This window comes from Lepus europaeus, chromosome 14, assembly GCF_033115175.1.
Source record: "Lepus europaeus isolate LE1 chromosome 14, mLepTim1.pri, whole genome shotgun sequence".
NCBI lineage: Eukaryota > Metazoa > Chordata > Mammalia > Lagomorpha > Leporidae > Lepus > Lepus europaeus.
Window position 1 is genome coordinate 49,733,736 of NC_084840.1, and position 13,809 is coordinate 49,747,544.

General features: G+C 51.9%; 1 protein-coding gene across 1 annotated transcript in view; it reads right to left on the reverse strand.

Moving 5' to 3' along the window:
- The window catches only part of C14H1orf198 (chromosome 14 C1orf198 homolog), a 34,420-nt gene extending 20,736 nt beyond the window's left edge, over window positions 1-13,684 (reverse strand). The window contains exon 1 of the mRNA XM_062210592.1: window positions 13,325-13,684. Coding sequence (XP_062066576.1) covers window positions 13,325-13,666 — 342 coding nt within the window. The 5' untranslated portion in view covers window positions 13,667-13,684. The remainder of the gene's footprint in view (window positions 1-13,324) is intronic.
- Window positions 13,685-13,809: the final 125 nt, after the last annotated feature.

Consider the following 13,809-nt stretch of genomic DNA (forward strand, 5'->3'; position numbering starts at 1 on the left):
GAGAAAGACACAGGCTGGACACGGGATAAGCTATTTTAAATTGAGTCTGATATTTTTATTATTACAGTCCTATCTTACCCCTCCCTCCAAGAAGCTCCAGGTAATGTACGTCCTTCCACAAAGGACCCCTCCCACACAGGGGACACCTGCCCCCAGTCAGGTGATCGGACAGCCCCCTCACAGCAGTCTTTCATTACTATAATGAAATACCTGAGGCTGGGTACTTCATAGAGAAAAGAGGTTTGTTTATCTCACAGTTCTGGAAGTTGAAGGACACAGCACCAGCATCTGCTTGAGTGTGGAGAACCATCTATGGGGAGCCATCACACAGCCAGGCAGGGAGCCACAGAGGCGACTTCTCACTAGGCCCCACCTCTTAAAGGTCCCACTGCCTCTTAACATCCCCACAATGGAGACCATGCTGTCAACACAGGACACACACCAACCACAGCGCTCCTCCTGCACAGAGCAAATCAGTTCTTCTCACAGGCCCTCTTCCCTCAGTTTCCCTTAGAAAGGCCACTCCACCCCCAGCTTAGTCTCAAAGATGATCGTAGGGACAGAGGGTCCACACCAGAGCCCAGGGGCAGGATGCGCAGGGTAGGACAGGGGGAGGAGAGTGCCTTACAAACACACCAGCTCTGCTGTCTCAGCCTGCCAGACCCCGCCGCGAGCATTCTCCATGCAGAGCTGTCCCAAAGCCAATGGCGAGTAGAAGGGCATTTCAGGGTCTGGGTGGCTGAAGGCCTGTTCTCAAGGAGAGGGGTTGGGATGAACTGTGTGATGACTCCCCACACCCCACGTGCAGCCAGCCCTGGATCAAAAAAGAGCCGGGCCTCTGTCTGCCACCCTGTCCACACAGGGTCCACACCCACACGCGCTCACGGTTTGTGAATAAAGGAGATCCCCCCAGGGCTGATTTTCCTCCCCAACCCTCACTCCAAGTCTCACCAATGTGCATGTGGCCCTGAGCCCAGGTTATTCAGGGTTCTTGGCCTCGTTCTGCGTCAGTTCTGTGCCCAGCCACACTGGGGACAAACACCTGGCAGCCAGGCCGTAGGGACTGGTGCATCGGTGGCACAAACCACTTCACATCCGCTGGGCAGACCCCAGAGAGGAGCTACTTGGGCCTTGATGTTCTCAAGTGTGTATCAAAGGACTAAGCGCTGTACATGTGCATCAGGAAGCAACAGAACTAACACAGGGGCTAATTATAAACATGAAGAACTGCAGAAGTAGGGGGCGGGGAGGGGCAGGCCTAGCAACTGGGGGACGCTGCATTAGAGCACTTTCAAACACAGGACAGAACCGAGTGATAGTCACCTTCTGCACTGTAAGAAGCTCCCCATCACTAGTGCACTGCGTTCGTTCCCACATAACAACATCGGATTGGGCCCCTGACTCCTGAACTGGCTGGCATCCTCTCCTATCACTCAGGAAAACCTGAATGATAACCGAGAAAACCGAGAAAGAATGGGGTCACTGCCTTCCCATGTGGAATCGCAGTTAAACCCAAGATACTTCCCAAAGTACAAACTCTGTCCTTCCAAAAATGGAAGTGACTGTCTGGAGGAATGTGAGTTGCCAAGGCTTGGTGATCAGACGTGTCCCAGCAGAGAGCAAGGGCTAGAGGCCGAAGAACTGCAAGGGGCTCCTGGGGTCCCTCGGTGCCTGCTGGGGACAGGGGCAGCTGAGCTAAGTGACCTGGAAGTCCCTACGGTTCTGAGACATAGGATGCTCCAAGTTCAAACAAGAAGGGCTTTGTTTTCAAATGGGAAAAAATAAAGGAGGCCAACGTAAATAGCATTTATTCTAGATGTGGGCCTGCAGGGAAAGGGAAAGGCAAGTCAACTGGCAAACGTGCCTCTCCCAGGCAGAGCCGACAGCCCCTGGCTGCCTCGGTGGACAGAGGATATGTGTGGAAATGACGGGGTAGGCAGCAGGCAGGGGCAGGACCACCAGCCCGGGGCAGGGTGTGTCAGAGCGGGACCCCCATCACCTTATACAATCTGTCCTTTAAATATTAATTATGCAACTTGAGACCCTTTGCAACCTGCAAAGATTAAAATAGTAAGGCTTTTAGCTTTGGAGGGGACTGAACACAAGCATCTGAGAAACAAAGCCTTAGCCTGGAGCTGGGTGAGAGCTGGGTCTCCTCTAGTGGCTGCAGCCCACAGGAGCTGAAATTCCACGGGGGTGCGGGCCAAGAGAGGGGCACACCGTGCTGTCTCCCCGTGTCAAGAGCCTTTTGTTTGCTCTAGCAAGAAACCAAGTCAAGGGGCAGATTCCTTGGATTTCTGTAATTCTGAGCTCATAAAAAATAATAAAGCACTTAACAAAAATAAACATGCCAAACAAAAATGTGATGGGAGCTCTGGTGTCGGCCATCGGCCACACACGCCAGTCACAGAAAGCGTTGGCAGCAAGGACAGGCTCCCCAGGCCGCTGGACAAAAACTGCATGAGGACTGCAAAGTGGAAGGAGCCCCCTCCCCCAACACGCTCTTACACACTCATATACCCACTTGCACTCACAACCCTTGACTCCCACACTGATCAGCAGGCAGCCAAGCTGTGGCTTCCTCTGGGATTGCGTGGAAGGCTGCCTGCCCACCTCCCTGGGGCCCAGCATCTGACGCTGTCCAAGCCCCAAGACGGATCTGTTACATGCCCCTGGACAACGCTGCGTGGGCTGCATGTTGGCTGAGAATGGTCCTCAGAGTCACATTCCTCTTCGTAAGAGACATTCATACCAGAGGCAGCACTGAGATCTCTCTGCGAACGATTTTTTCTCTGGAGGTCAGCTCAGAAAGATGCCTCCGGTCACCAAATCCCACAGGAAAAGCCAGGGAGCAGCAGAGAAGCCAGGGACTGCCAGGGGAGGCAGAGTGCTCGGTGACTGATCATCAGAGGCCAGTGCTGTACCTCGGGAGACTGTGGTGCCCAGGTGGTGCCAAAGACTCCCGGGTGGACATACACACAAACCCTCTGCTCCTCTACGGCCCACAGGCCGAGAACAGGCCCTTCTCAGGGAAATGTTCACTCAACACAGAGCCAAACAGCGAGAGCACATACGCTCTGCACGCAGGACCGGAATACACACTTGCTCGAAAGCTCCAGCACTTACTACTTTGCTGCTTGGTGAAGAACAGCTCTCAGAACATGCAGATCTCTGTGAGCTCTGGCCAGTTTTACTTCCGCCGGCCTGCAATGAGCAGGGTTGCACCCACTCATGAAAGCTGGCTGTGAATTTTTTTAGGAATTTCTTGAACCTGCTGTTAAACACAGCCATGAGTCCAAGGTGAAATTAGGGGCGGGCATTTCCCCTAGAAGTTAAGATGCTCACGTCCCATACTGAGTGCCTAGGCTCAAGTCCTGGCTCTGGTTCTTGATTCCAACTTCCTACTAATGCACACATTGGGAGGCAGTGGTGATGGCTCAACTTCCTGACGCCCACATGCGAGATTTGGATCAAGTTCCCAGCTCCCAGCTTTGGCTGGCCAAGTCCTGGTGATTTGCGGGCATTTGGGAAGTGAACCAGCAGAAGGAAGCTCTCTGTCTCTCAAACAAAAGTTAACTTATATAGCCTTCCAACCAAATACAGTGTATTAAAAGCAAAGGTAATACACACTCATTCCTGGATGTCTGCAAGAGATTTGTTTCAGGATACCCTGAGACACCAAAATCCGCAGATGCTCAAGCCCCCCACCTAAAATGGCACAGTTTGTACACAGAATCTACACACACCCTCCTGACACTTCAAATCATTTCTAGATTACTAATACCTAACACACTGTAAATGCTATGTAAATCATAGTTATACTGCATTGTTTAGGGAATAAGGACAAGAAAAAAAGTCTGTACATCTTTCAGTACAGGTATAATTGATTTTGTTCAAATATTTTTGGTGCACGGTTGGTTGAATCCACAGATGCAGAATCTGTAGACACAGAGGGCTGGCTGCACTTCACACTCATGGCTGTTGTCACAAAGACAGAAAATCACAGGGTTGGCCAGGATGTGCAGAAATTAGAACCCTGACTCACCGTCGGCGGGAATGTAAAATGGTACAGTCACTGTGGAAAACAGCATGGATGGTGGTTCCCCAAAAAATAAATCACAGAATTATCATTTAACCCAACCACTTCACCCTATGTATATACATACAGTAAAATATTCAGTCTTAAAATTAAAACTATAAAGGGTCAGCACTGTGGCGCAGAGGGTTAACGCCCTGGCCTTAAGTGCTGGCATCCAAAATGGGTGCCAGTTCAAGTCCCAGCTGCTCCTCTTCCAATCCAGCTCTCTGCTATGGCCTGGGAAAGCAGTAGAAGATGGCCCAAGTCCTTGGGCCCCTGCACCCACATGGGAGACCTGGAAGAAGCTCCTGGCTCCTGGCTTCAGATTGGCGCAGCTCTGGCCATTGCAGCCATCTGGGGAGTGAACCAGCAGATGGAAAACCTTTCTCTCTGTCTTTACCTCTCTCTGTAACTCTGTCTTTCAAATAAATAAATAAATCTTAAAAAAAAAAAAAAAAACTGTGATGCATGCCATCACAGCAGGGATGAATCCTGAAGACCTGATGCTAAGCGACACAAACCAAGCATAAGGACAAACATTGCATGATTCCATTCAAACCTTGTGGAATTTGATAACTGTTTACATTTCCTCCAGACAAAATTGATGAAGACTAGTTGGCATTTATTCCCTGAAACCTTTCTTTCTAATTTTGAGAACAGTGCATTTTTGGGTTTCCAGCAAATGGAAAGGACAGCACCCATGGACAGCTGTCTTGAGTGGGGGTCCCTTGGGTGCACCCAAGCTGCTCCAACAAGGGAACCAGGCTGAGGACCCTTGGGGCTTTCCTTGGCTGCACAAAGCTGGCTACTGGCGACCAGCAGGTAGACACTTGTCACAGCAGCCTATGGGAAGCACCTCTTCTTGGATCCTTACTGGTTGTGGGTTCACAAACATCAGACTCAAAGACTGTGAGAGAGGCCCCCTCCTTGTGGTTCTTAGGCCTGACTGTAAAACAGAAACAGAGCCGGCGCCATGGCTCAATAGGCTAATCCTCCGCCTGCGGCGCCAGCACACTGGGTTCTAGTCCCGGTCAGGGAGCCGGATTCTGTCCCGGTTGCCCCTCTTCCAGGACAGCTCTCTGCTGTGGCCTGGGAGTGCAGAGGAGGATGGCCCAAGTCCTTGGGCCCTGCACCCGCATGGGAGACCAGGAGGAAGTACCTGGCTCCTGGCTTCGGATCAGCGTGGTGCACTGGCCGCAGTGCGCCGGCTGCGGCGGCCATTGGAGGGTGAACCAACAGTAAAGGAAGACCTTTCTCTCTGTCTCTCTCTCACTGTCCACTCTGCCTGTCAAAAATAAATAAATAAAAAAGCAGAAACAGGCTGCTGTTTTTGTAGGAAGAATCTGTGGGTGCCCAACAAAATAAAATCTTCCTAGATGAGCCTTTCTAAGGCAGCCAGCTTCTCTTGCTCGCTACTTCCAGGCACCCACGGGACCCCAACTGCCCCCTCACAATGGGAACACGAGGCCATTCAGTCTGGTTTGCTCCCGGTGCTCGAGATCACACCTGTATGCCCAGCTCTGCACAGATCACACCCATGCAAAGGTGAGGGGCAGCTTTCAGCCTTCCCAACTCCAACTCCTCACAAACCCATCGGGCTTCGGGTTGTTCCCCTGGGGGGCACACAGTTCCCTGGGCCAGGTCTTACCCACCCCATCATGGCTTTGTGTATCTATATAGCAATCAATACCTACTACCGTGCTACAGGGCTCCACCAAAATGAGTTTCATTTGTCCCTGCGGGCATTCAAAGATTATATACAAAACCATGGCAATGGCATTTTTGATAACAATGTTTCCCAAGTACAGTAACTGTGTTACTACCAACAGTAAACATTCTATCTGGTGAAGGCAGAATATGGGTGTAGTTTGTTAAACATCACTTCCTGCCTGGAGTGCTATTCCTAAAAGTGAAAATCCTAGCTATTAAAATTCTCCAGAAGTAGATTTTATTTTGCTTGGGAGATTCTGCAGCAGCATTAGGAACCTGGAAACTTGCAATGTGCTCGCTAGAAACATCAATTGTCATTGCACTCCTAAAGTCCATAAGTTAGGAGAGTTTCTGGCTGATAAACTATAGCATCTTGGCTTGAAAGTAAGAAATTTAAACAGAAATGCTGTTGGTGAGAGAAACAGGGTTCAAACAAGAGTCTGGGAGAAAGAGACAGAAAGTCCCTTATGTTCACGCCTGTGTCACCCTCTGGTAGTGTCAGGTAGCCTGGGGCTCCTGGTACATCCAGGGTGCTCCTGGCTGAGCTATCTAGTGTGTGCCTGTACCTCAAAGATGCAAGAGTCAGCCCACTGAGTCAACTGTAAGGCTTCAATACCGAGTGACAACACAGCACCAAGGACATGTTAATCAGCTGAGGACAGCTCACAGCCCCATTCACAAATTCAACAGGGCTCATGCTATATTTACTTCTCTGTATTAAAAATGGGAGGGAGGCAGGGCCACCGTGGTGCACTAGCTTAATCCTCCGCCTGCAGCGCCGGCATCCCATATGGGCGCTGGGTTCTAGTCCCGGTTGCTCCTCTTCCAGTCCAGCTCTCTGCTGTGGCCCAGGAGGGCAGTGAAGGATGGCCCAAGTGCTTGGGCCCCTGCATGGTAGACCAGGAAGAGGCACCTGGCTCCTGGCTTCGGATTGGCGTAGCTCCCACCATTGTGACCATTTGGGTGGTGAACCATCAGATGGAAGACCTTTCTCTCTCTCTCTCTGTCTCTCTCTGTCTCTCTCTCTCTCACTGTCTGTAACTCTATTTGTCAAATAAAAAAAAAAAAAAATCGGAGGGAGGCAATCATGCTTTTTGGTACTTGAAACTTCGGTCCCCACAAAAACCAGCACACAGATGTACACAGCAGCTTAATTCCTGATTGCCCAAACTTGGAAGCAACCAAGGCGCTCTCAGTAGGTGAATGGATACATAAACGTGGTCCATCCAGACCATTCAGTGTCACTCAGTGCTAAGAAATGACCTATCAAGCCAAGAAAGGAGGTCATGGAAACTTAAACACATATCACTAAGCAAAGGAAGTCAGCCTGCAAAGGCCACGGGCTCTAGGATCCCAACTCTGTGACACTCTGGAAAAGGTAAAGCTCTGGAGCCAGAAAAAAGACCAGTGATTGCCAGGGTGGGGTAACAGATGAACAGGCAGGACACAGAGGATTTTTAGGGCAATGAACCTATTCTGTAGGGCATTCTAATGGTGGGCCCATGTCATTATCCATTAACCAAGACCCACAGCAGCGACACTACTGAGAGTGAACCCTAAGTTAAACCATGGACTTTGTGGGGGTGGGAGTCAGCGTAGGTGCAAGAACTGCAACAAATGTCCACTCTGGGGGATGCTGATAATGGGGAAGGGGGCCACCCCCTAGTCCCATGCATGTGTGTATATGGGAATTCTCTCTTCTCGCCACTCAATTTTGCTGTGAACCTAAAACTGCTCAAAACACCAAGTCTATTTGGAAAAGGTGGGGGATGTGAGGCAGAATGATACAAGTATGCTCTTTTTTTTTTTTTTTCCAACTGCTTCCTCTTAGCAGCTATTATTTATTATACTTAGGAACGGATGCTTTCCCCTTTGACTTGTAATATATTTAACTCTGCTGAGATAAGGTGTTTTCCATAGCTGGAAATGCAAACCTGCAGTTCCCAAATCAAAAAGCAGCTAGGATTTAACGACTGGGCATATCTACCACGAATACAAACTCCAAACCTCAGGCCTGCAGAGATCCCAGCAGAAACAAAAGCAGTGCTGATGTGATGGGTGAGAATGGGGACTCAGCAGGTGGAGGGAATGTTAAGGAAATGAACAGAAAAGGAGTGGGAACAACAGACGGGTCTAGCCTATGTTCTCTCGTTTGCTGTTTATATGGGAGGAATGGTATTTTCCTGATTCTATGGGAATCTCTTGCTTAAGGTGTCAGAGAGACTCCTGTCCATGAGAAATAGCTCTGAATCTGCCAAGCCCTAACCACCCTCTTTCCTGCATGACAGAGAGTAAGTCATTTCATTTCTTTGCCAAACTTGTTCCCTGGCTGCCACAAGGCCACTTCACTCTCTCATAGAAGCCAGTAGGCAAAGGCGCCTGGGGAGGGAGGTCCATCATTGCCTTGGCTCCCAGGGCACCATGCCAGGTGCAGCTTGGGCCTAGAACCATCAGGCTGAAAGGCGAAGCTGGCTGGACAGGCCCAGCAGCCTCTGCCTTGCAGCCTGTGGGACTGGATTTGGAGCACTGGATTTTCAAGTCCCTCCCAGCACCTGAGCCCAGAGCCATGGGTGAAGGAACAAGAAAGCCACATTCAACCTGTCACCTCTGAAATCCACACAGATATGCCAGACATTCACACACTCCTGCTTCCTTAGAAGATAAGCTCAAAGTTCGGAGAAAACAGATCCCAAATTCCTCTCCTATTACCCCCTCTCCACATAGCAAACCCCCCTCCCCCCCAGCTTTGTTTGTTTAACCAAAGGCTGAAAAAGGAAGAGGCCACAGGGCTATGGTGAAAGGGGATGAGGAGACCTCAAGTGTCCCTGGTCCTGCACCATGAAGCCACACAGCCGGCCAAACTCAAACCTAACAAAGAGAGGGATTCTCAGGGCTGCACCTGCTGCTTTTCAGTGTTGCTTCTACATGGCTTGAAACTTTGAACAATAATGCACCCATATAATTGTCATAAAAATTAGTTTATTTTTAAAAACAACACAGGCTGACCAGCACCCAGGCCTGCAGGAGCCTTGACTTGAAGGAGGGAGGGGTGAGACCAGGTCTTTACCAAAAGGCAGCCCTGATGTCCCGGTGTGCATGCTCACTGTAAGGGGTAGGGAACAACAGCAGGCCTGAAGGGGCCAGGTGTCTGGGCATCAGGAAGGCCAAGATTCAGCCTCTGAAAAGGGGGTTAAGGGCACAGATGTGTGGCTCAGCAGGTTAAGCCACAGCTTGTGCCCATATCCCATATTGGAGCTCCAGTTTGAGTCCCAGCTACATTGCTTCAGATCTAGCTCCCTGCTAATGCACCCGGAGAAGCAGCAAAGATGGCTCAAGTGCTTAGGCCTCTGCCACCTCAATGGAGTTCCGGGCTCCCAGGTTTTGGCCTGACCCAGCCCTGGCTATGGGGAGCGAACCAGCACATGGAAGATCAATCTCCTCTCTCTCGCTTTCTGTCACTCTGCCTGTTTCAAGTAGGTGAAAATAAACAAGCAAACAAACATTAAGAAGAAACAGGGGTTAAGGCTGGGAGGAGGAAGAGGGCAGCTAGCAAGTCGGCAGATGCAGATTTCTGTAGGACAGAGAGGAACACAGGCACCGAGGGGACATTCTCACAGCAGCTGGTCATGCTCAGCTGCTGAAGAGGGGGCGGAGTTGTCTGGCTCCAGTGTCTTAAAAGCCCATGTTCTGGGGCTGGCCAGTGTCTTAAAAGCTCATATTCCGGGGCCAGGTAGTGGCATAACAGGTAAAGCCACCACTTGCAAGGCCAGCATCCCAAATGGGTACAGGTTTGTGTCCTAGCTGCTCCACTTCCCATCCAGCTCCCTGTTAATGGCGGCCTGGGAAAGCAGCAGAAGATGGGTCCCTGCACCCAGTGGGAGACCCAGAAGCAGCTCCTGGCTCCTGGCTTTGGCCTGATCCAGCCCTGGCTGTTACAGCTATTTGGGGAGCGAACCAACAGATGGAAAATTGTACACTCTCTCTAACTCTGACTTTCAAATAAATAAATAAATCTTTTTGTAAAAAAAAAAAAAAATTCCATATTCTACAGCATGCAAAATCCAGATCAGGGTCCTGAGGGCTGACAAATGGAAAAACCATTTCTGCCTGGCTCCGCCTACCAAAAGGAGAAGCGGAAGAGGCAAGTAGGTCCAGGTAAACGAGAGGCACCGGCTGCCGGCGTTCCCCCAGGCATCTGCTCAAGGCCAATTTGCAGAGCAAGGAACCCCGGGACTCTCATCCGTGTTTTTGGACCCTCCTATATCGGTAGCAAGGGAACTGAGGGTGACCTGAGGAGTAGTGGGCAACACATTCCTACAAATTCAGGGTTTTCCCCCTTCTATCTGATAAAACAGGAAACAGCAGAAGCATAAACAGGCTGATCTCTAAATCCCCATAAACCGAAAGCCCTTCAACTCCCAAAGTGAGCCATTCCCAGAACCTCGCGGCTGGAGGAAGAACACAGCAAACAAGAAGCCTGGTGTAAGTCAAACTGCTAAAAGCATCCATTTGCAAATCTGCCTTAATATTTGACTCATGGGGCACACCCGCCCGTCCTGTCTGCCTGCTCTGCCAGAGGAGACACGCCATTAACTTCACAGAGGAGAAGCCACTCCTGAAGAGGGGCAGCACCTTGCTGCTGGCATGGCCTGGACGAGAACCCGGGCCTCAGGACTCCTCTCAAGTTGCTGAGGGCCAAGCATTGCTACAGCTGCTGCTCCACATTGTTTATGCAGGAGGGACTTGGGGTGACAATGGGGAAAGGGTAGAAAAAGGCTAGTGGCCTTAGCTGAAGCTATATTTCTGTACATGTTCATTGAGATCATGTGTTCTTATGGAAGAAATTTTATTTTTACTTGAAAGGCAAACAGAAACCAAGAGATAGTGACAGGGAGAGATCTTCTGTCTGCTGGTCTACTCCCCAGATGACTGCAACAGCCAGGGCTGGGCCAGTCTGAAGCCAGGAGCTAGGAACGCCATCCATCTCCTATGTGGGTGGCAGGGACCCAGCGACCTGACCTACCACCTGCTACTTCCCAGGGTGCTTGTTAGCAGGAAGCTAGATTGGAAGCAGAGCAGGGGCTCAACCCTAGGCACTCTACTATGGGATGTAGGCATCCCAGAGTCTTAACCATTATGTAAAACAGCTGCCCCTGAGAGGACTTTTAAAGGAGGTGGTAAAGATGGGGGGGTACTAAGCACCCTAAGCTAGAAAATCTCTCATTTCTAACATAACAGGCTGTGAAAAGTATTTGCTCAACTGATTGCCAAGGAAATGGCAGAAAAACAGATGAGTCTCTTCACGGTTTCAATACTCAAAGGCAGCAACATCCTTATCAGCGGAGGCCCACATGAAGCCCTTAAGGTCTTCCCACCTCACAGAGAGCCAGGGTAAACACAGACAGATGCCACACTGCTGCACCTGCTCTACACACAGGCAACCTGGCTATGTGAACTGAGCCCCTGACCACACCCGTGGCCGCTAGGATCTATATCCCCCTCCTATAATCAAGCTTCTATTCCTGCAACACACGAAAAACAAGATGATGGTCACCACATTTGGAGGCTGTATTTGCATGCTCTGACTTACAATGTTGCTATACAGGCTACAGAAATGTTACTGGCAATGGGGGAGACCTAGTCAAAGGAACACTGTCCTGTTGCTGTTCAGGGTTAACCAAAGGGCAGTGGAGGCCTCTGGGGCCATGGCAGAAGGCAGATCAGGTGAGAAGGCTGAGTGCTCTATTTTGTGTAGTTTGTGGTTCTTTCGGACAAACCTGGGGCCACCTATCTATCTGGGCCAGTCTGTCTAGCTGCCTCATTGTCACTTCATCACCACCTACTGTCCTAATCCATCATCCCCGCGCCCAGGAGCCAGCCCTGCTCCGTAAAAGACCTCTTGGAGCCAACAATGAGACCATGAACTCCACTGAGGCTTCAGGCTCTTGCCTGGTCCTGGGGCACTTAAGCTCTCTAGTGTGAGTAAACCACAGACACGTGGATGTTCTTCGGTGGACACCAAACTGGGGGGACAGAGAGTCACCCCAACATTTCCGGGAACTTACAGATTTAACATCCTCTCGGGTTTATCTACGCAAGACTCTTCCAAAGAGGCGCTGCCTGCTTTTCCATCACCTACATCTGAGCACAGACACTGCAGACGTGTCTCTATAGACCTGCGTATTTTTGCACTGAAAATGCTTCCACTCTAGGAATACATTTCAAAACCTATATTTTCAACTCCCCAGCTCACCACCACACCCTTGTTTTTCCTGGCAAAGCCTTCAGAGTTTAGAGTCCAGCGGAGAATTTTTCTCTTAATTCCATCAAAATCAGGCAATGTTGGCAGCATAGCTCTGTCCTTTCACACTTCCCTCGCATTCAGCCACAAACATTCTGTATTAATAAACGCCTCCGCATACCCACGCCTGCACATCGGATCCGAACCTCATTCTTAACTTGAATTCCTTCCACAGTCCACAACTTCCTCGGCAAAACTCCGCTGGCTCCTCCCTCCAGCTGCCCAGCCTTCACCGAGAGTGGATTTCATTTTACACTTTCTGCTCCCTTCCACGGTCCCTCGTGGCAAAAGTTGAGTTTGCAAGGGCAGCCACGGCGCACAGTCCCATGCCACGAAGCAAGTGTTGGTTAAGTGAATTTCCAGGGAAGGAAGGCCAAGTTTCTGAACAACTCAGAGCACACAGGCCTTTGGGACTGAGAGCCGGCACCCAACTGGTTCCCCGTGCGTTTTTTGTTTCTTTGACAGCCACTGTAGACGTCCGGGCTCCAAGGCCAGATCGGAGACCTAGACGTGACCCCACAGATAGCCAAGGCTTGCTGAAGCTCATTCAAACATCTCCTTCTTCCTCGGTTTTCTGGTAGAAAAATGGGGTCACTGTGCTCAGATCCGCCCCTCCACCCCCACCTCAGAGCTCGCTCCGTGCTCACTCAAAAAACATCTTAGGGCTAAAGCCTCCTGCTCCTCTTCCTTGTTATCCCGCTTGGCATTCCCTTTGCCCCCTTCGGCGCATCACAGATACTAACACTCGTATTTTATGTGCCAAGTGATTTCCCGGGCAGGCAGGGGCGGGAATCCCAACCCCCGTTTTCACACGGAGAACACTGAGGCGCTCAGGGAGGTAACTCAGCCGCCGCCATCCAGCTACCAAGAGGCAGAGTTGGTTAGAACCAGGCTTGTCGGGTTCAAAATTTCTTGCCATTTGCACTTGCGTCTGCCCTGTTTAGGAGCGGATGCCTCTCGCTGGGGGAGAACTCCCCGGACCGGTGCGGCCCGGTTAGAGCAGGCCTAGATGGAGGGTCTTCAAAGACCCTCCGCTTGGAGATTCCTTAACAAAGTCCCCGCCGGGGCGCCCCCTCCCCCGACCTGCGGCTCGGGAACGCCCCTCGCATTCCGGCCTTTTCACGCTCAGCCTCGACCGCTCGGTGCCCGGCTTGGGGCGGCCACTCGCGGGCAGGTGCCCGCCGGACTGGGGGGGCGCAGCGAGGGGCGGAGGGCCCGGCCCGGCCCGCACGTACCTCATCGCCGAAGCGCACCACCTTCTGGCCTGTGGGCCCGCGCAGGCCGGGGAAGCGCACGAGGTCCTCGTCGTCCGCGGGGTCCCCGGAGCCTCGGGGCGCCGGGGCGCGCGGCCCCACCAGGCACCGGTCGATGATCTCGTCCTGCTGCGCGGGCGGCAGCCGCGCCCACTCGGGCCCGTACTTCTCGCGGATCTTCTCCTTGTCCTGCATGATCTTCCTGGCCATGGGGCTCAGCGACGAGAAGTAGGTGAAGCGCTTCCGCTCCCTGTCGTCCAGAGGCCGGTTCCCGCTCATGACCGCCGAGCGCGAGGCCGCGATCGCCGCCGCCATGGACGCCATGCCCGGCCTGCCCGCCGCTCCCCTCGGCGCCCCGCCCCGCCGCCGCAGCACCGCCCCCGGCCCGGCTCCCGGCCGCTGGGACCCCGCCCCGAAGCCGGGGAGCGCCCCGCCCCCGGCCCGGGGACCCCGCCCCCCTCGGGCCG